The 21975-nt window shown below is 40.8% G+C and overlaps 1 protein-coding gene across 2 annotated transcripts in view; it reads left to right on the top strand.

Moving 5' to 3' along the window:
* Positions 1-529: 529 nt before the first annotated feature.
* Positions 530-21975, top strand: part of atp13a3 (ATPase 13A3) — a 40954-nt gene continuing 19508 nt past the window's right edge. The window contains exons 1-4 of one of the 2 annotated variants that reach the window (XM_078258837.1): positions 530-727; positions 14690-14770; positions 20274-20360; positions 20451-20624. In XM_078258837.1, the coding sequence (XP_078114963.1) occupies positions 20310-20360; positions 20451-20624 (225 nt within the window). In that variant the 5' untranslated portion in view covers positions 530-727; positions 14690-14770; positions 20274-20309. The remainder of the gene's footprint in view (positions 728-14689; positions 14771-20273; positions 20361-20450; positions 20625-21975) is intronic. The other variant, XM_078258836.1, reaches the window with a different exon arrangement.

The following is a 21975-nucleotide window of genomic DNA, read 5'->3' as shown; positions in this document are numbered from 1 at the left end:
GTTGCCTGCTTTTCCCATTTAGTAATCCAGCCTTAATAATGACCAGTTTCTTAAAGAAATCGCAGTAACCCAATACAAAAATTCAGTGCTTCCTTATAATGTTATATTTTTGTCCCTGCATCGTGCTGAGCTGATCATACTAATAATGGATCATTACTTCATCATTACCTTACCACCACGTGCCATTTCTGCGGTCATTCCAAGCTGTGACACATGAGAGTATGAGCTCTCTTTTATTGCTGTAATAATATTTAGGGTGAACAGACAGACATTCAGCAGGTCATGGATTCTTATCCTACAATCCCACAATTAAAGATTCCCGTGCTCCACAAAAAGTGCATTTAACATCTGTCAACAAATTTGGAGATGGGCGCGCACTTCACCTTGCGTAGGTAGTACTTTTTTTTTTAAAGGTTGTTTTTTTATATATCCATGGCGTAGACTCATAGACTGTTATTTTTTTTACAGTCTATGCGTAGACTTCTCCCGTGATGTCACGACGTGTCACTTCCTGCCGTCAGACAGCCAGTTCGGGCCAGTTCACACTACTGCTGTAGTACTCAGTCTGTCTGAGCTGTCAACACACAGCCTCCACTCAGCCTGTCTGACTGTTGCGACATTTTTCTATTACACTTAGTCCATTTTTCTCTTCGACGACGTTTTCCTTCAGATAACGGCTCCTCTCGTCTCACTATGACTCGGAGGTGATCTTCAGAGGTGGTTCTGGGTGAGTGTGTTACTCTGAAGAATGTTTGCCTAACGTTACATCGCTGTCATCACCCATGTGTCAGTCGGTGCCTTGCTAGCTGGAATAAAGCTAACGGTAGCTGATGAGTTAACGGGAAAACCGGTTAGTGTTGTTTTCGAAACGCCGTTTCGCTCCAACAGATTCTGAAACCGAAAGAAGGATAAACCATGGAAGACAAATTGACGTTGATATTAAGCTAGTGACTAATCAGCGGGCTAACAATGGAGCTCGGCTAACGTTAGCCAGCTAGTCAACATCCAGCGATGCCTTCTCGTCTTCCTGATGAAGCACTTCCCTGGGCTTGAGGCAATGATTCGATGTCAGCAATTAAAGGCATTTATTGCTGGTGGATGTCATCAGGGTTGTCGGTAACATTAGCTTGTGAAAGATAAACCTATATATTTTTCATAATGTAGACCTATGACAGTTAAGGACAGTTACACATGACACAGCTGTGATTGTAAGAGTGTTCCTTTGGTCCTTATAACTTGATACTGTATGCACCTTTTCCGCCTTTTGCCATACCTAAATGGAAAAGCTTATAACCAAAAAAAGACTTCTTAACTCTTTGAAAAGAACTGCAAGGCCAAAATGCAAAGAATTGTTTGAAATATTGCTTTAATATGATGTCGATTTTACCAGATAATTGATTTACCAGCAATTAGGCTTTCCGAATACAGGCATATTTAATCTAAACTCAATTGTCACACCTTAATTATACACTGATGATGTCCATTCAACTTTATGCAACCTCCATCAAACAGTTGGGATTATTTAAGTCTGTTGTAGCAAAGGGAATGAATGCTTTTGTGAATACTTTTGTTATGTTTGTTGTTAATTTAGATCCATTTCTGGGGATACATTTTCACTTGGCTAGATGGTAACATGTCTTGAAGTGGCTGTGTTCGCATTGCTTGTGGCTGCACACTGTCAGTGTGGATATCATTAATTATACCAAATGTATGGCTGGCATAGCCGGATCACAAAATATTTCAGTAAACAAAGGATAAGAAAGGGATTGGGCTTTATATAGCCAACACCGATTAATTTAAAGATGTCCCGATCGAGTTTAAGTTTATTTGTGTAGCTCAAATAACAATCATACAGTGCCGCTCAGGACACATTTATTCATTGTCTATTCACTTAATACATTAACAGACAGTTCTATGCTGTAACAGTGAGGCTGAGTAGATAATTAGTTTGTGTGGCTTTATTGAGGATGTGACCTTTGAGTTGAGAGTTTTGTTGTTCCGTATGTCCATATGAAGAAAAGCTTCACACATTAATCTGTGCAGCCTTTGACCACACAATTTATGATTCAGAGGCGATATGCTCTATTCAGTCCCTCCAGGATTTCGCGGCCTTTTTTTTTTTTGTTTGTTGCGGTCCAAAATGCCTGATTTTGCGGGAGCTTTTGTAAAGAATTGCGATAAAAGTTTCAATGTCTTTTTTTTTTTTTTTTGCAATGAAGTTGCGAGAGACAGTGAAAATTGCAAAAAAAAAGTTGCAATTTTTTTTGTGTGTGGTATAGTTTTTTAAAAATTAAAAGGAAACTTGTTTCGGGGAGATTAAAATTACTCTGGGCTGAGTTTTCCTAGTAACCTTAACAAAAAGGCTCAGGATGCTGCAAATGTTGGTATAATATGAAAATGGCTGGTGGATTTAAGACAAAAAATAATAAATTATTGAATTAATCAAATTTGAACATTTCTGTCAGTGTCTTGTTGATCTTTACGTTGTTAGTGAATTTCCTATCCTGGGCTGGGCCACACATTCATACGGTTTGATAAAGTACTTATTGGACTTTAACTTATCATCCAACACACTTACAATAACAAGCGTAGCTGTCCTCAATTTAGGTCATCGTGTACGTCTCATCTCCGTTTTTTCCTGCATCCTGTGTGTGTATGTGTGTGCGTGTCAGTTGCGGGGGGAACTGAGCATCAGCCCCGCCTGCTGCAGAGAGCCGACAGGATTGAAACAGCAGCAGCTTTCAGTGACTTTAGAGTGAAAAAACGTTACAGCGTACATTGATGTTAAAATGTATACAGGTTGGCAGGACGGTCTGAAATGTTTTGCACGGTCTTTCGCTGTACGTTTTGTTGGGAAATGTGAGACGTTCGAGTCACACACACGTCTCGTCTTCATAGCAGAAACAAGGAAATGAATTTGGCGATGTACGTGTGTTACGTCAACCCGTTCTCACTCCCGCTTGGTCAGTGGCTCTCACAGTCACATACTGACGCAAAGTCTGGCACGTGGGACTGCTGGGATTGGTCATGGGGAAACTCCGGTTATTGGTCAAATTTGCGGTAAAGTTGCGGTGATTGGTCAAAATTGTGAGTCGCACCGAATTCACGGTGATTGGTGGAATTTGCGTGAATTGTTGTCATCGCGACATCGCAAAATCCTGGAGGGACTGTCTCTATTAATGTAACCCTCATGTTACATAAGATTTGGATGCGGTGAAACCACTGCCTGAATAAAATATCTGTGTGATGAATTCAATACCTCTGTGATGAGTTCTTCTCTTCATCATTTATGGGGGGGAGGGGATTTGTGTGATTCGTGTATAAGCAGACCATCCACAGAATGTTTGTATTTTAGACAATCAACTAATCATTGCAGCTCTACTATTTAATCTAATATTTAGTTTAAGTGGCTCTGTCTTCTGTTAGAATTAAGTCTACTAATAGGAGATTAGCCAAACTGAACCAGGTAGCATAGACATAGAGAGGGGGGAAGCCTAACTAGTTTAGTTCATGTTGCACATCACACATCTGGATTCCTGGAATCAAGGAATCAAACTTGCCCTTTTCACCTTTAAACTTTATTACTCTCTGTGAGAGAGCTAGATGTCTTGCCCAAACTGAAGATTTGAAAGCGGTTTCGTCTCAGTTTAAGAAATGAGGCGCCAATATTCCACTGGCCTTCGAGCCAATGCCTCAAGACTTTTCACAGGTGAGCTTTAAGACAACACCCTTTGATGGAAAGCCTGCCAGTGTTGATTCAGAGTGGAGATGAGAAATATCCTGACATGTAAACGTCCTGTCATCAACCCAGCGCTGTTTGGTGTGGGAGCACCGCAGCAGCACGATAGAGAAACAGATCTTTTTAGTGCCGGGCTAGCGGTTTGCCTCCAACAAGACCAGGACAACGTCAGTGGAGGTGAAATGAAACACTTTAAATGAAAATAGAAAAAAATGTGAAATGTAACACCATAACGCAAAGCTGAAAATAGAGTTGTGCAATTAGATGGATCGGCTTTGCATATGGATTGATTTTATCGCTGATCTAAATTTCCCTGCTGATTTAAATCATATTGTAAATCAGGGCTATCCAGCCTGTAAGGTAGTTATTTATTTTAGAATCAATTTAAGGACTTTACAGGGGGCTTTTAAGGCTTTGCTTAGCCTGGCGCCTAAACATTTTAGCTTTTAATCCCTTACAAATCTGATTGCGGTCCTAAAATGAGAACGTCTCGACTGCATTCCTAAGGATGCTGGCTGTCGGTTTTCAGATGCTTTTGGCTGACGTGTATAGAGGACCGTCATTCGTAGTTTTTGTGGTGTGCCCCCCACAGTTCACTCTAGCTCACACTTATCAGCAGCTGTTCGAACAATTTGTGACAGAAAGCTATCTGACAGAAAACAATAATTGTGAAACATACTCTACTTGTGCTGCATTGGGGGGGGGGGGGGTTAAATAACACAACAGGACGTCACACAAATGGGCTGTTTAAGTGACACTCCCACCGCCACACAACCCTGTGGTGAATCGCCAGATCGCTGTTTCTATTGTGAATGGACCCTGAGTCCCACAGTGGTTAATTTTACGGTTGCAAAACTGTATGAGATGAAGAAAAAGCAACTGCTGAAAATCTGACTCTTATGCTCTGTGGACATATGGAACTCTACATAAAACAATTACTCATAGGCACACTTTTGCTTTGAAAATACCTTGGAAGACAATTAGCCTGCAGCATAATACCACAGTACTCCATCATTCGCTACGCAGTAGCAGCCCAAACATATTCTGGACGGGATCATAAACTGTCTCAGGGGTTTAGGGCTGGGTATCGTTTAAAAAAAATTACCAATACCAAATTCCAGTATAAGTGATACCGATACCAATAGAGTACTTGATTTCAATGCTGCACTGCCAACTCAGTCAAATACACTGCACTTGACTTAACCACACCACAGACTATGTGGGTTGTTGCTACTGCAGTAGTGGGCCAATCACACATTGCATTAAATCGAAGAACGCTTGCGGTGATTGGCTGTAGAGCTGGGCGATATGGAGAAAATCAAATATCACGATATTTTTGACCAAATACAAAGATGGCGATATTGAAGCGTTGACTATTGGTGCTTTCACAAAATATTTACACAATGAGAGTTTTGATAATCACCGATAATGTGGATAAGGATGGGCGATATGGCCTAAAATCCATATTGCGATATATACATTGCAGCCTCTTGCGATAACGATATATATCACGATATATAAATTATAATAGAACCATTTCAGACCAGGTTACATAGACCCTAAGGAAAGCCAAACTGCTAAATATATTGGGGTTCTTTTAAAGAGAAAGAAACGTAGTATGTAGTTTTGAGAACATTTATTGTGCAAAACTGTAATTATACAACATAATGGTGCAGATAAATAAAATTCAAGTACACTAGTTGCAGAGACTTTAACAAAGAAAAAGCTTGAAGTATTTACACTGAGTTAGTTTAAGTCCTTGGTTCTTAAATGCCCCCCACGATGCAGAGAACAGGAAAAACTGGTGTCTCTTTAGTTAAGGAACAGACACTGTACTGAAAATACTTTCACTATTAGGCAAAGATACGCAGATACTTAAATAATAAATACTTAAATATTTTACTAAATAAAAACAAAGTTTCTTACCTGCAGCCTAATGTAACGCATTTGAGCACACGTGTACACACTTTTACGAACACGAGCACACACACACACACACACACGCGCACACGCACGCGCGCGCCCTGTATGTTCAGCGGGGAAGTACGACGTCTGCAAACACTGCCTGCCAAGATTCCAATTGTCCGTTATATAATGAATTGTCAGGCTGATGAAAGGCTCCGTGGTACGGCTCGACCACAGGTCCGTTGTAGCGGCTTAAATCCGAACCAAGTCCAAATAATGGATGTTGCACCGGTCTTTTTCACCAGCTCCTCCATTTTACTTTCAGCCATGTTTGCTCATGATGGCGATGATGCGTTGCAGCCAGTTGCAGCTCGTGGCTCTAAACTTCGCGGGTAGATTGCGTCATCAACATGCATTATCGCGATAGTGCAATATAATTAAAATCTCTATCGTAGGCCAATTTTGTATCGTCTATATTGCATATCGTCTCTATCGCCCATCCCTAAATGTGGATAAGTAGTTGGGTAAAGGCAAATAATAAAACAGTAATTAAGTCCAGAAAATGACATCACTTCGCTGTAATGCAGCCTTTAAAACCAGGAAAAGACAACACGTGTGTCATATCACGATATCACGATATTACGATATCCAAAATGTAAGACAATATCTAGTCTCATATCGATATAATATTGATATATTGCCCAGCCCTAATTGGCTGTGAGCATAAGCATACAAATAGTCTTTTTTTTTTTTTTTTTTAACTAGATCTGGGTACAAAAAGAATCGAATGCAGGTATTGTTCGCCTGGAGAAGTTGTCGAGTGCCAATACCCAGCCCTACAGGGACATAAGGCAGTAAGGACACTGTATTTATTTATTTCTCATATGTATAACTGTAATAAACCTCAGCTGATTTACGTCTTTCATCTTGGTTTGCCCTAATAAAGAACTGACATTTACAACTTTATTTTGCTCATGAAATAAGGAAACTTTGAATAATTCAGTAATCTGTTACATCTAGGGCTGCAGCTATCGATAATTTTCATACATAAACATTACCTTAAAGTGCCCATATTATGAAAAAAAACACTTTCTGGGATTTGGGGTGTTCTTTTGTGTCTCTGGTGCTTCCACACGCATACAAACTTTGAAATCCATCCATCCATGCTGTTTTGAAACGAGCTGGCTAACCGCAACCGTTAGCTCGTAGTGTTAGCGTTAGCATGCTAACGCTAGCATGCTACGTTCTCAATAGCAAAGCACTGCTACAACACACACAAGTTCACCATAATCTACAAAAGAACTACTTACATGTGCACCCTCATTTAGAAGTCTCCCAGCTAATCCTGCCTTGTAACTGACCGAAGTTGTAGAAACAGCCTTTTTTTTACTGTCTATGGAGCTAGCTAGCTGACATGCGCATGTGCGAGTGCAATCAAAGATAGTACAGAAGAAGAAAAGAGGTTTCAAAGAGGATCTGCAGCAGTGAGAGAGAGCTGTGCAGTACAACAAAAATATGGTGTTTTTGAACCTGAAAATGAGCATAATATGGGCGCTTTAAGTTGTGCAACTTAACTTTCAGAACTACAAGTTTCAACCTGATCTGTATATAGGCCTATATGTAAATATTAATTATACTCAACCTATTTTCATTTATATATTTGATTACAATGCTACACAGCTCTGTTACACTTATGCTAGTAGATCGTTGATCAGCTGTTTCTCCGTAGAGAGTGAGAGAGAGAGAGAGATGCGCAACAATCGGCTGTTTTTCCGAAGGGATAGTCAACAAGTCGGCTCTTTAGATCAAATTGTGGTCACCAGTACGTATTTTCTTGTCTTTGTTTTTGCTAGTTGTGTTTGGTGGTTTCATCGTCCATACAACTATGTGATTTACTTTTGTCGGGTTCGCTTCGTGGAATGGATGAGAAATGTTTTCTGTTGAGATGCTGAAGCATTGACGTCGTGCTATTATTGTGGTAAGCTAGTTCGGTTTTTCAGTAGACACACTGTACAGAGTTTTTGTTTTAATTACGTTTGAACTGATTCCAAACTTAGGACAATTTTTGTCGTTTTCTCCAGCCTGTCTCTTCTCTTAGCCCCTCACTATTTATGCTCTGGCATGTGTCGCCAGCAGACTGAGCAGCGTCTGGTGTGCGACAATAATAGTGATCCGTGAAACACCGTCCGTCAGCAATACAACGTTGGTAACATTGATTTAACGAAGCTTCGAGGCAAATCATTTTGCATCGAGGATTTTTTGTTATCGAGTTATTTGAGGAATCGTTTCAGCCCTAGTTACATCCATATAGAAATATTTAGAAGTGCAACGATTAATCGATTAGTTGTCAACTATTAAATTAATTAAAACTATTTTGATAATCGATTAATGGTTTGAGTCATTTTTTTATTAAATAAAATAAGATTTCTCTGATTCCAGCTTGTTAAATGTGAATATCTTCTAGTTTCTTCTCTCCTTTGTGACAGTAAACTGAATATCTTTGAGTTTTGGACAAAACAAGACATTTGAGGACGTCCTCTTAGGCTTTGGGAAACACTGATCCACATTTTTCACCATGTTTTGACATTTTTATAGATCAAACAACTAATAGACTAATCGAGAAAATAATCGACAGATTAATCAACTATGAAAATAATCGTAAGTTGCAGCCCTAGAAATATTACATGTATATTACATATACCAATAAGCCGCTCAATCAAGTAAAAACTTATTTTAATTTCTTGCACAGTGGTATCAGCAGTTTCTCACACACTGTCAGGCAATGCCACTGTTAATCCAAGAGCATGTGGTCTGACTTAAAACTCAACACACTTGATCTGTAGGATTATTGTCTTTTTGCCCAGCCCTTTCCCTTTTTTTTCACAGGAGTAGAGTTCACATACCGGCTCTTAGTAGATCTCTTTTTGTCCTCCACTCCCTGATCTCATCCATGTTGCTTCCAGACTGATCTCATGAAGTGGCGTATGCATGACACGCCAATTCGTATGCCATTTTTGCCGTGTTATCAAGACGCATACTCGCTTTTTAGCGTGTTTATCAACACCGTTTGGCCTCCATTGACTTACATTACCTTGCGATTGCGTGTGAATTTACGCCGTAGCGAGTAGTATGAAAGGGCGAAAATCCGCGTAGGGAGGTTGGTCGGAATGGTCGATGGGTCAAACACAGGACTTTCACCCAGGAGACCGGGGATCGTGTCACATTTCCTAAACTCAACCGTAGCTTTCTTCTTTTACTAAATCCAACCCGTGTGTCACATTTCCTTAAACCCAAACGTAGCTTTCTTCTCGCGATAACACACCAAGTGGTGTGTATGTTTACGTCCACTGTATACAGCGTAGACATAGACGCGGATAGCTCAAAATGCGTACAGATAACACGCCACTTGGCTTAAAAGGATACTTCACCGATTAGCATCAAGCTTTGTATCAGTAGAAACCCGGTAGTATTTTCGAATGACCGTGCGTCCCTCCCTCATGTCCCCCTGAGACGAGACTTCTCTGTATTGTGTCTGGAAAAAAGCCTCTGACGCAAAAATCGTCAATTAGTGTCATCGGAGGCATTTTTGCCCAGAGTCTGTGAACTACAGCTAGCTAGTTCTGCATGTTTTCAACCCGCCCATAGGGGGTGGCACTGTCACTGGCCGATGCTAGCCGAGTGTTAGCCATCTTGAAGCTTCGCTAAACAGGCTCTGTTTTTTCAGCAGAAAACTTTTACAACAATTATGTGCATTCAAACTACCGCACATGTGTACCACCAGGTTACATTGGTACAGATAGGAGAATATGCAGGACACTTTATTACAGATGGAATACTCGACACACTACGCGAGCTTCGCCTGCTATGGAGACCAGCACCTCAGCCAGCGGTGTTGCTCGATGCCACATGCCAGGTAAGGGGACATCCAAAGCGGTGTGCGGAAAAGCGGAACGAGGGCGGGAGTTCCAGCTAGGTGGAAAGCTAACGCTAGCCGGCCACCTGTGCCATCCATCCTGCTTGCAAGTGTCTGCTTGCAAGCAGGATGGATGGATTAGACAACAAACGGGACTACATCCAACTTCAACGGAACTCCCAACGCAAGTTCAGAGACTGCTGTGACTTTTGTTTTTGTGGAAATATGGCTGAACAACAGTGTACCGGACTATCCAGCTACCAGGCCTGCTAGCCTTCCGAGCAGATAGAGATGCTGCTGTGTCGCTGGATGAAACTCGTGGAGGTGGGCTGTGTTAAAACGGACTGGTGCTGAAATGCGGTGCTTGTATCCAACTAACTGCTCACCGCTGGTGGAGTTTGTGACTGTTAAATGCCGACCATTCTAGCTACATTCCACGCAAATTCACGGCTGTGTTCATACTTGTTTACACCAAGCGCTAATGCAATGCCCTAGTTGAACTTTACGGAGCCTATAATGTGTGTGCACTAAATGTAGCCCGTTTTGTATATCGTTTTTATATAATGTCGTTTTTATATATTTTAAATGTGTAACACCACTTGAGCCACGGTGAAACGTTTTTTCGTGTATATAGTTGAAATAACAACACAATAGACTTGACTCAGTTGACTGCCTCTCTGTAAGCGGTAGGCGTGGCTTGGGGGGTGGTCTCGTAGTGAAGCAAAGTAAGTGCATTCTGGGATTTGGTGTCTTTCATCTACATGAGCCAAAAACACATTTTCTGGCTTTTCTCGGCCTAGAAGGCACCAATTTCTAAACATTTTTCACATTTCTGCTACATAAGTGACCCAATTTAAAGATATATTCATCTTTCCAGCTGTGAAATATCCCTTTAAGAAATTGGCCGTGTATGTTTACGCGAAGTCATGATGTCATGTTGTTGCTTCCAACTCCCATTTCCCTCTGCAGCGATCATAGTAGCCTGTAACGTAAGCAATTATTCTCACTTGGTTGTGATTTTAAGTGTGTGTGTATATCATCTGAAAACATACAGAGCCTGTATTTATTATGCATTTTGAGGCAGATACTCTGGATTATTTGTGAGAGGTGTGGATGTTTGCTGCATCTATAGGTGAGTGTGACTAGCTAATTCATATTTTGTTAAGCTTGCCTTGAACTGAGTTTGAAGTTTGAGAGGCAAGGAACTTTACAGTTAATTGCATATCTGTCCTGTTAGCTTTTTCTCCCAACTAATTATTTAACTGGAAGCATTTGTGTGCTTGTTGATTTGCTACATCCGCTCTGTATGCATGAATTTAAAATAAAATGTTATTTATACGCATGTTTTCTCCTTTGGAAAGTTGATAAGAGGGAATTGTTTGATTATGTCAGTAGTAGTGGGCTCTTAAATTGGCTGACGAAGAGTTCTCGGTTCAGACAGCAGAGGAAGGGCAGATAGACAGATTTTTAGTAAGGCCAGTGGTCACCGTGATAAACAGCTTGATTGGCCCATGGTGGGGAACAAGGCTTGGCTATAATGCCCCTTGAGTAGGAGGGGAAGTGATAAAGAAAGCACATTGAGTGCCGAGCATGATGGTAACAAAACACTTTTCCTCCAAATGCTTCCATGAATTATAGACTTCTGTCATTAGGTCATAGCTCATTGTTCACTTTTCCCTTTCTGTCTGTAAGTTGAAGAACAGGACAGAAAGGGAAAGTCTAGTCTTAGCTATCCTGGAGTTTATTTGTATACTTTTGCGTTGCTCATGTTCAGGATCTTGCGAAATACTGTATATGTAAATTGTCTGAGCTGGTACAAAAGGCTCAACCTCACTCAAAAGTGATCTCAACATTGTACAAATGATATTTAGCAAATGATGACATTAAAACCCTTGTTTATCCTCATATCATGCAAACACAGGACTTGAAGCATGACTGTAAGCTTATGCTACTGTGGACATGAGGTAATGCATGACAATGACAAACCGACTATTACAAAAGACAATGTGACATTTTGAATCATCAGTCGGTGACTAGGCCTAAATGTGATCATTTGTATTGGGACCGTTGGTTGGACAAAACAAGTAATTTAAAAACTGCATTTGTCGCAAGTCAGCCAAGGTGGTTGTGTTGGTCACTCTGGCATGAACAGCACACCCAAGCTGATCCCACAAGTGTTCAATGGGGTTGAGGTCAGGACTGCTGGTTGAAGAATGGGATGCCATCCCACAGCAGTGTGTGACCAGGCTGGTGACCAGCATGAGGAGGAGGTGCCAGGCTGTTGTGGCTGTGTATGGTTCTTTCACACGCTACTGAGGCTCCTGTTTGTGAAATGAATAAATTGTTCAATTGCCAATATGTCTTGTTTCTTCAAACTTCAATCATCCAATCCACCAAACGAGTAAATGGCAGAATAAGCTGTTTGGCATTGGCAGAGAAGATTTGGCAAATTTTTCATGGGCGCAACCAACATACTCAGCGCTGCTGCTCATCCCACAAATGCATGTTCCTTTCAAATGGGGCACCATTTGAAAGGGAACTAAACAGGTATAAGATTTATTGCCAAAAAGCATCGTTACCACAGATAAATAATCTACCAACCACAAATTTCCTTACTTTTTGTGCTAAATTTATTTATTGAAAAATAATCAGCATATTGAGGAATTAAGAAAATGTTTGTTAGTAAGCCATAATCCCACACAAATTCTGATAATGAACACATTTCTGATAGTAGGTTGAAAGCAGTTAAGGAATTAGAGTCAGACAGCTCATAGTACTGTCAAATAAATGAATAATGAATTGGGTCTACAGATAATCACTTCATAATACATATTGACCTCTGTAAAAGCTGTGCTTAATCATAGAACCAGATCTGCTTTTATGGCGTTTTTCCATTACATGGTACCTGCTCGACTCGACTCGACACACAGTGCGTCCGTTTTCCATTGCAGATTTTAGTACCGCCTCAGCGTGGCTGGTCGTTATGTGCTGGCTCGACGCAAACACCAGCGCACAAGTATAAGCTTGAGCTTGTTTTACAGTTCTGTGGAGGCTCCACGCAGCGCTTTCGCCGTATACTATGTAAGTGGCCTGATGTTTATACTTGTGCGCTGGTGCGTGCGTCGAGCCAGCCATGTGTGTTGTGTACGTAGGCTATGGCGAAAGCTCTGCCTGGAGCCTCCGCAGAACTGTAAAACAAGCGGCGCCGCAGGAAACTGCCGTGACCTAACGCGACACACACACACACAGAACGTGGAAGGTGTGTTGTTGTTGCCACAGCCAGAAGACACATTTAGTTTCAAATGAAGCTGGAGGCAGCAAAAAAAAAACACAGCTGGTAAACTATTTAAAAATAGCGGGTTTGTTCAGGACACCCCCGTCTGTCGCTTTTACGTCACCTTTTCGGCTTGCCTCAGCTCGCTTGGAACCTCGACTGAGGTGGTACTAAAAAAAGTACCTGTTAGCAGGTACCAGGTACTTTTTTTCGTAATGGAAAACCAAAAAAGGTGAGTAGAGTCGAGGCGAGTCGAGCAGGTACCATGTAATGGAAAAGCGACTTTAGACTAACAATTGTACATGTTTCTACCTCTGTTGTGTTTTGATATACGTATACTTTTTTTTCTGACTGAGCTGCTGATTTCTAACAATTTCTTTCCAGGAACGCTGATGATTGTCATGTTTAATCTTGTTGTTTGAATAAAGATCAACAGCTGCCTCATGTGTTTTTTTTTCCCATGCCAGCGTTGCTTGTTAATACAATAGCAGACTAATCAAATGAGAGACAACAATGTGGCTTTAGGCAGGGCTGGAGGAATCTATAAATATCTCTGAAGTCATGCTGACTCTTAGAGGCCCTATAAGGGGCCTTTTATATTCCAGTAAAACAGGGCTTTCTCCTGTCATCCTTATATTTATCATATTATGGCATCGGGAAAGGAATACCAAGCCTCGTGAGTGGATGGGAGTCGGGAGGAATCACCTGACAGTTCTTTCATATACACTCTAGCTATTTCAACATGAGGTCATGATTTAACAAGAAGACATTGCTTATCATGTTGCCTCCTACAGTTCCCATGTTCTTTAGTCACTTTGGGAAATAATAACTGGGAATGTAGAATTAAATGAACAGGGTCTGAACGGGACAGGATTAGTGACAACAGATGTCCACAGGGGCTGGTGGGAGCGTGAAGAAATACATCTGAATTTCAAATGATGGGAAAACCTAGCACTTACTCTCCAGTGTTGACTAGTCCATAATAATCTGTCCTAAAATCTGCATCAGTGTTGACATGGTCTCGGTGTTGGTACTCCCCTGTGGGGTATTTCATAATGCTGACAACTTATTATTGGACTTATTTACTTCAAACTTAACTGTTCACCTATTTCCATTTAATTTCTCAATTTCTTTAAAGAATTCAAAAAGTTTTTGCCAGTAGAGGCAACCAAATAAAATGATTGTCAGTTGTCAAGTCCATACTTATAAGAGGGTCCTATCCATGTACTTGCTAAGTGCATACACAATGAGTATATTATCCTCTCTACAATTGTACACCAGTGAACACCTTGGCATGTGCTTTTACATTGCCAGCTCAATACACATTAACCATTATTGTTTCCCCTTGGGATGATATGTTCCTGTTTTGGGAGTCTCTCTCCCCAGTTTATCATAGTCAATCTACTGAAAAGACCTATGTTTCCAGGTTTTGCACAATATATTGTTTCTTTCATTGTCATCGCTACATCAACTGGCGCAATAAACACATTGCGAAAGGCTGCGACATATTGGGAAAGACACAGATTTGTTTGTGTTAGTTGAAAGAAAATATCAGTAGAAAACTGCACCTTAAAATGAACTCACTTTTTTTTTGTAGTGGTGCCTTTTATATTCAATGTTCAATTTTCTTGAATGTTGGAAATTAACTCTTTCATTTGTTTTAAATTCAACAAGCAATTTGTTGAATTTTAGCAGAATACTGAAAGCAGCAGAACTGAGTACACTTTAATATGTTTATTTATCGCAAGTAATATTGTTATTGCAATATTCAACAACGTTCTTGCATATTGCATATTTTCCTCATATCGTGCAGCCCTAATGTGCATTGTATTTTTTGTGTTTTTATTTTGCCCTCCAGGGTTCCAGGTTGGTTTGGTGAGAGAGCAAGCTAACTGCGGGGAACAGGACCGCCTGGGGCATCGTGTCCCTGGCTCTCAAGGTAGGAGTGCACCAACCAACTAGAAACCTTTATCTTTATTCTGCTTGAGTTGCAGTCTAGAAGAGTGAATGTTCCTTACTGAATAAATGATGCACATTTCTGAAATGTAAATGCGCAGCAGCTTAATGCGACCCACGGACATCCATGAACCTGACCCAAATCTTCTCCAAACTCTGAGTCTCTGCTTTGGGTTCTTGTTTTTTTTCACATACATCGTATTGATCGGCTACTTTTCGTAATTTCATAATGTCCTAACCAGATCACCATCTTCAGCCACATCATCCACAGAACTCCACCTTCAAACAGACACCCAGGCTGTAAATCACTGGGAGCTGAGTGCACTGCAGTTATACTGACTAGCTGTGAAGTAACTTATTTACATCTAACACAGTTTGGTTATTTATGAAATGAGGGCTTACTCTTTTGTTGTCAGTTAGTTCTTTTATTTTCACTCTGATGTACACTATATTCACATTGTTTATTTTTTTATTTTTGTGACCAAATAATACACATTGGTTTTGCAACAGTTCCCCATCCCTGCTCTTGCACAAGTTCACCTGAATGAAAGTATAACTTAACTTGTCTCCAGCCTGAGTTAACATGTAACACATTGGTACTCGAGCCATAAACAGGGTTAACATGTCTGGCTTCTTAGCCACCAAGTTTGAACTCTGGCCTCTTTTCTGTTTGGAGCCTATAATTATGGGACCCTGTATGTTTTCTGAGGTCACAACCCTCTTTCATCTGAACAGATGATTCCAACATAACAGACTATGTAACAATCTTTGGTTACAGGTTTGTTATCGGTGAGTCACCATGCCAGGATAGCAATCTTGTAAAAGAGCGTGTGCATGATGCACTGGTGTCGACATTTCCAGTCATAGCAGAGAGGTGGGAGGGATTGTTCTTGTTGCACTGCCTAGCGCCGGCCAGGGGGCTGCTATTGTAAAATGCTAGGAAGGGCTTGGTCCTAAGCAAAATATCCCCCTGTATGCCAGAGAAAAAGTCCACCCGGCTGCAGCTGGCAGATAAAATCAGTGGGCAGTGATACAGGATCAGGGGGTGTTACAGGGTGGTGGGGGCAGTAGCAGAGTGGCCTTATGGGCACCATGCCCTGACACGCTGTGGCAGCATACCTCAGCGATAACTGTTTGTGTCACTTAATGCGTTTTTAGAATTTTTTTTTTTCTGTTTGTGTGTGTGTGTGTGTGTACTCTTTCATACAAAGAAACCATTACGGCACAGATGAAGACCATTGTTTTTCAATGGAGAATGTGACTATGCTTTCCTAAACAGTTGCATTAGGGAAAGTGCTGTGCACTGAATAGATTTTGTGTCCAGAGTCATATTTTCTGCTCTACTAATTTCACTCCCAGGTTTCTTACCGATTAAAAGAACAATACGTGAGCGAAATGCTTGCACTGTAGAGCCCTGCATGGGTCACCAGTTCCCCCAGAAACCCTAGTGAAATCCACAGTGGACCTGATTGACTTACTGATTTCCAACTCCTGACCTGGAAGCCAGTAACCTAATTAACCTCTCCTTCATACTACTTGTTTTAATCCACACACATTCAGGTTTTACTCTTTCTCTCTGTAACATAATCAGATTTCAGCCTAACTGGTATTTCCAGGGGCCTGCCTGCTCATATTTTGACCTAGATGCCCCTCTCTGTCAATGCAGAATTCACATACACACTCACACAAAGTGACAGTGCCCTCTTTGGCAGCTGGCTGGTCCTCAGGGACAACTGAGAGGTGGGTAATAGGGTCAAGCTTGATATTGGGTAACACACATATCTCATGACTCAGTTGGTCTGTGTGTGGGTGTGTTGAAGAGATAATCTCAGGTGTTCCGAGGTGGAGCAGCTGTCTTGGAAGTGCTGGGCGTTCTTGAAGTTCCCATGTGCTCCAATGAACTACTGACCTCTGTTAGCTTTGTTTCCTTAGACGTTAGTATCCTCCTTTGTTATAGCTTCTTCTCCACTGACAGTTGGGGAAAACCTTTTGAATCCCAGCTCACCCTGTTCATCATTAAAGTCTGTGTGCGATTGAACATTTCCCTAGTGCATGTACTTATCTGAAAAACTCAAACATGTTCTGTCTTTAGTAGAAATCCGCTGCTCGTTATTTATATTTTAAATATAGGCAAAACTGAAAAAGTTGGATATCTCATGATATCTCTGATAATGGTTATACCTACTGACTAATATTCACTGCTCCAGGACTGTTGTCAGGTAGTATTTCAGACATTTAGCCAATGCTCTTTGCTCTGTTGAGGACAAACAATTGTTTGGTTAATGGTCCTGGGGACCATTAACTTTCCTTTACAGGATATTCTCTTATCACACGACCCATTTTTTTTTGTTGTGTTTAATACTGTATGCTGCTGAGAAATCACTCTAAATGGATTATTCCAAAAAAATCTACTCTAAAATGTAGTTTTTTCTGAAGTTGTAAAATACTTTGATGATGGAATTGTAAGGCACCTGCTTAGTCTTTATCTTTGCTGCTGTCACAACCTGGCTCTTAAGGCCAAGACAAAGTGGGAGACACACTGTTTCAAAGATTAGATAAAGTAATTTATTTAACAAAAGTAACTGAATTCTATACATGACAAAACATCTAAAGGCATGGGATGTGTACATCACTAATGCCAGTAGTATAGGGTGTGCATTGGGAAAGGTGTGAATGTTGTAAAATGCATATAATAAAAGTGAACTGCCACATAACCAGATGGGTGCCTGCAGGGAAAAAGAGAGACCTTATGTAATATGAGTAACAGAGCATAGATATTATTGGCTGGGAAAACTGGGCCTAGGTTACCAGAAGGCACTGATGACCAACCTGTCAAACAGTGAGGTGAATTACAAGAACACTGCTGCTGAACAGGCAACAGCAGGTGTCACTAGGGTTGAGCATCGAGAACCGATTCCTACTTGGAATCGTTTCAAAAATTACGATTCCATCGGAATCGTTTCTTTATTGGAATCGTTTAGAGGATTTGGTTTGATATCCGATCATCACTTCCCAATTTAAGATGTGCACGTTTTGCTCTCCGTAGCGGCTTGTTGTGTTGCAGCTAGAGATGCACCGATTGACCGGCCGGTGACCGGAATTGGTCGATTTTCACGTCATTGGCCATGACCGGCGATCTGCCGGTCAGACTGACATATGCCGATTTTAATGCCGGTCAAATGCACTCGGGCGCCGCATGATTTACATCGCGCAACAGCAACGTCACACGTGCACATGTAGGGTTTTCGCTGTATGCATGTAGCAGCGGAGCACTGCCGCTCAATCAGCTGTTTATGAAATGTCATAAAGTCGTAATTATACACGGCTCGAACAGTCAGCCGCTCTCTCTCCCCTCTGAGGCTGAAAAACTAGAACATGAAAACCGCACTCATGCGGGTCTCGTGAAATATGACAGCTACAGTTTATCGGAAAATAGCGTTGGGCACACTGACTTTGATGAATTTACTGTTCATCAAACCCCAGATGAGACAAGAAGCTAACGTTAGCAAACGCTGTGTGGTCCCTCTGCCTCTGACGCCCCACTGGCCACTGTAGGAGACAAAACAAAAAGAGACGCTGTATTCCTCTGACACGCTGTATTAACGTACTGTTTAAAACGCTTTCCAGGTTAGTGGGGGTGCATACCACTTAAAACCAACATTAAAAACATAGTCATCTTTAAAGAGTTTAGTTTTGTTGTTAAACTGTGTGTAAAATGAGCGGTGACGTTAAATCATCGGTTTCAGGTAACGGCACTCTAGGGTAGCCTACCGTCTATTTGCTGGATTGTTCCGAGGTAACCATCGGTAGCAAACGTTAGCAGATAAGCCTGTTGACAGCAACGGTAGCGTTCACATTTATGCACAATGACACATAAAGCAAACTTGCTAGAAAAGGAACTACACGCTGTTTAGGTAACGTTACTATTGACGTTCAAACAGGCCTCTGTGTGTGTTTTGAGAAATATATTTATACTGCATTAAGGCTATATTTATTTTATTTTTATTTGTTATTTTTATAATATTTTATTGCCATTACCTGTTTTCATACATACAGAAGTTTAGTTTGCTATATATATAACATTTGTTTAGTTGGATATTGGATGTGAAAAGAAGGAAACGGTTCTTCCATAACATTGCACTTTAGATGTGTGTTAATTTCCCACACCAGGAGTAATTTATATAGTTGTATTTTATAGCGATCAATTATCTATTTAAAAAATGTTCTATGCAAAATGTAACATTTTCTATTAAAGAAAAGATGGCAAATAAATATTTGTGTGTGCTGTAAAGTGGTTAGAAAAAATGAAATCGGAATCGGCTAAAATCGGTATCGGCTGGCCTAACTCAAAGGATATCGGAAATCGGAATCGGCCTAGAAAGTTGTAATCGGTGCATCTCTAGTTGCAGCCATGGAGCACAGTAAGCAGCGCTCTAGTGGGGCTTTATTTTACGTTGAAAAAGCCCAGTAAAACTGCAAACCTCCATTGACTCAAAATAAAACTTTCCTCTTATTTGTGGAAATAGGCATGTGACCCGTTTCAACTCCACCTCTCCAAGAATCGGAATCGAAAGGAAGAATCGGAATTGGAATCAGAATCGTTAAAATCAAAACGATGCCCAACCCTAGGTGCCACCACGGCTGTATTCGAAATATGTTGAATGTAACATATCAAATAAGTCCATGATGCTTGGGAATCATTATTACAATCTTAAACATTTGTAAGTCTGTCACAGTGTTCTCATCTGCTGCCTCTCCATTGCACCACTTGTTTGGTAACACAAAAATCACTTCCGAGTGGACAAATGAGTTGATTTAATTGGGGAGATATGTGAAATTGGCAAACTTGTTTATTTCTGTTGTCATTTTCAGCCGTAACTGTAAAGTTTAAAGATATATAGTTAAACACTATGATCTGACCTATCTGATGTTTCTGCTGTGTTTATTCTCTGTACTGTGTTGCTTTGCTAGCGTCTTTGATAAACCAAATCTAGCGTTACAAACAGCAACATGTCTGTGCCAGTCGGACTAACTGCTAGTTTGGGTGGTGTCATTTCCTTTAGTCTGTGGCCCAACAGGTAAATTAGGTCTCTAATCTAATGTTAGTAAAAGTGTTGAAATATGAAAGCATCAAACATGCATTTTAGATGAATTAGATGAGAGAATATCCAGTTGTTCCTCATCCCCATTTGCTCAGCACCGTTGTATGTACGGGACACAGAAATACAGAGTTAACTGCATAAAATAAAGCTTTTCAGCCTGTTTTGCATCATTATATAATAGCAAAATGGGATGAATGTGTTGATGACAAATACTCAGTATTTTCCACACAATACTCTTTTGCATCATATTGTTGGAAAGCATCTTGTGACCCTGCCTGAGGGGTCTGACCCGCTGGTGTCGAACCACTGTTTTGATTTGCTGTTTCGGAGCTGAAATGTTTTTCCACACTGTTCACTCTGACATTTTGTCTGTTGTGTTTGCAGTGACTAAGGGAGGGGCTTGGCATACTGTTCTGCAGCATGGAGAAGGAAGATCTGAAGGTCCTCAACAAAGGGGAAGAGGAGGAGATGGTATGCCTCTTTTTTTATTTTACATCAGTGTGGGAATTCATGCTTTCCGACCTATCAGACTGCAGCCCCTTTTCTCCTTCCACCCTTTAGGAGCTGCAGGGCTACCGTTTGTGTCGTTGGCGGCTGGCCCTTGTGGGCATCGGGGTGCTGTGTACAGGGGGCTTCCTCCTCCTGCTGCTCTACTGGATGCCAGAGTGGTGCGTCAAATCCACCTGCAACCGTACCACAGCCCGTGATGCCGAAGTGGTATTGCTGCGCTCCACAGTAGGTAGAACGTAAAACTGCAATAATTAATCAATTACTCTTGGATCATTGATTAATCGTTTTAGTCAATTTTAAAGCAAATATTCTCTGGTTTCAGTTTCTTAGATGTGATGATTTGCTGTTTTTCTTTGTCATGGATGACCGTAAATTAAATGTCTTTAGGTTTTTTGGCTGTTCATCGCACAAAACAAGCTAATTGAAGACATCACCGTTGGCTGTAAATGGCATTCATTTCACGATCTTTAAAGATTTTATAGACTTAACAATAGGGTTGGGTATCGTTTGGGTTTTTTCAGATACCGGTGCTAAAGCGATACCTTTAAAACGGTTCCGGTGCCTAAATGGATACTAAAATAAAGAAGAAAAAAAGAGCACAGAAACTACAGTTGTGACGTTTAAGAACAGCTTGTTTAGTACTAAGGCCATATGGTCAAAATAAAATGATTTATTAATAATCTAATAACAATAACTTATTTCACCAGTAAATTGCTGTTAAACGACAAAAACAACCACCAGATTGGAACAGGGTATTTTACAGTAACTTTAAACATACCGTCTGTGTGGTTTTTCTGACAATGGCAGCTGCAGACTGTTACATTCCGGTGTTGGAATCCTCTACAGTGAAATACAGTCACACTTTACACCGTTTAGCTGTCAGCATTTTAACCATGTTTAAATTAGTTGCTAACTAATGGTAGGCTAACGTTACCTGCTGCCAAGTGTCAAGTGTATATGTTAACTAGCGTCAAATGCAGCGATGTTTCTGTTGCCTGTGACTTCCGTTTTGGAGCATCAGAGAGCAGCGCAGGCATTTAAGTGGCACCGAAATGAGGCACTTAGATCCGCGTTGCTATTCGGTCCGGTAGATACCGGTCGTTAAGGCACCGATACCGTATTAGCACCGGGTCTCGGTACCCAACCCTACTTAACAATTAATCAAGAAAATATTCGGCAGATTAATCGATAATAAAAATAAGTGTTAGGTGCAGCTTATTGCAAGCTAAGATGTGAGGTTTTATATTTACATTTATACTATTTCAATAGTCATGTTGAGCCATTAAAAGCCCAGAATGGTAGTTGAATGGTAAAGTAGTGAACACAGGTGATGAAGTAAGGAGATTTACCACTGTGGCTCGTATAAAAAAGGTTAAGCTGTAGCCCAGTGTAGCAGCATCCTGGAAGGTGCACTTTTTAAATTGCACTTATTTTATAAGTGTAACTTAATTTGCAAACCTGTTTCAGTATCAGGCATCTAGCAGGCATAATTACATTTTATGTTACTTTCATACTCTGTGGTTTAATAGAAACACTCCCAGGGTTCTTTTTTTGAATCTTCAAGCCAGTTAACTGC

The sequence above is a fragment of the Sander vitreus genome, chromosome 9 (genome assembly GCF_031162955.1).
Source record: "Sander vitreus isolate 19-12246 chromosome 9, sanVit1, whole genome shotgun sequence".
NCBI classification, from domain to species: domain Eukaryota; kingdom Metazoa; phylum Chordata; class Actinopteri; order Perciformes; family Percidae; genus Sander; species Sander vitreus.
The sequence above is the reverse complement of the archived record's forward strand: the minus strand, read 5'-3'. Positions and strand labels throughout refer to the sequence as shown.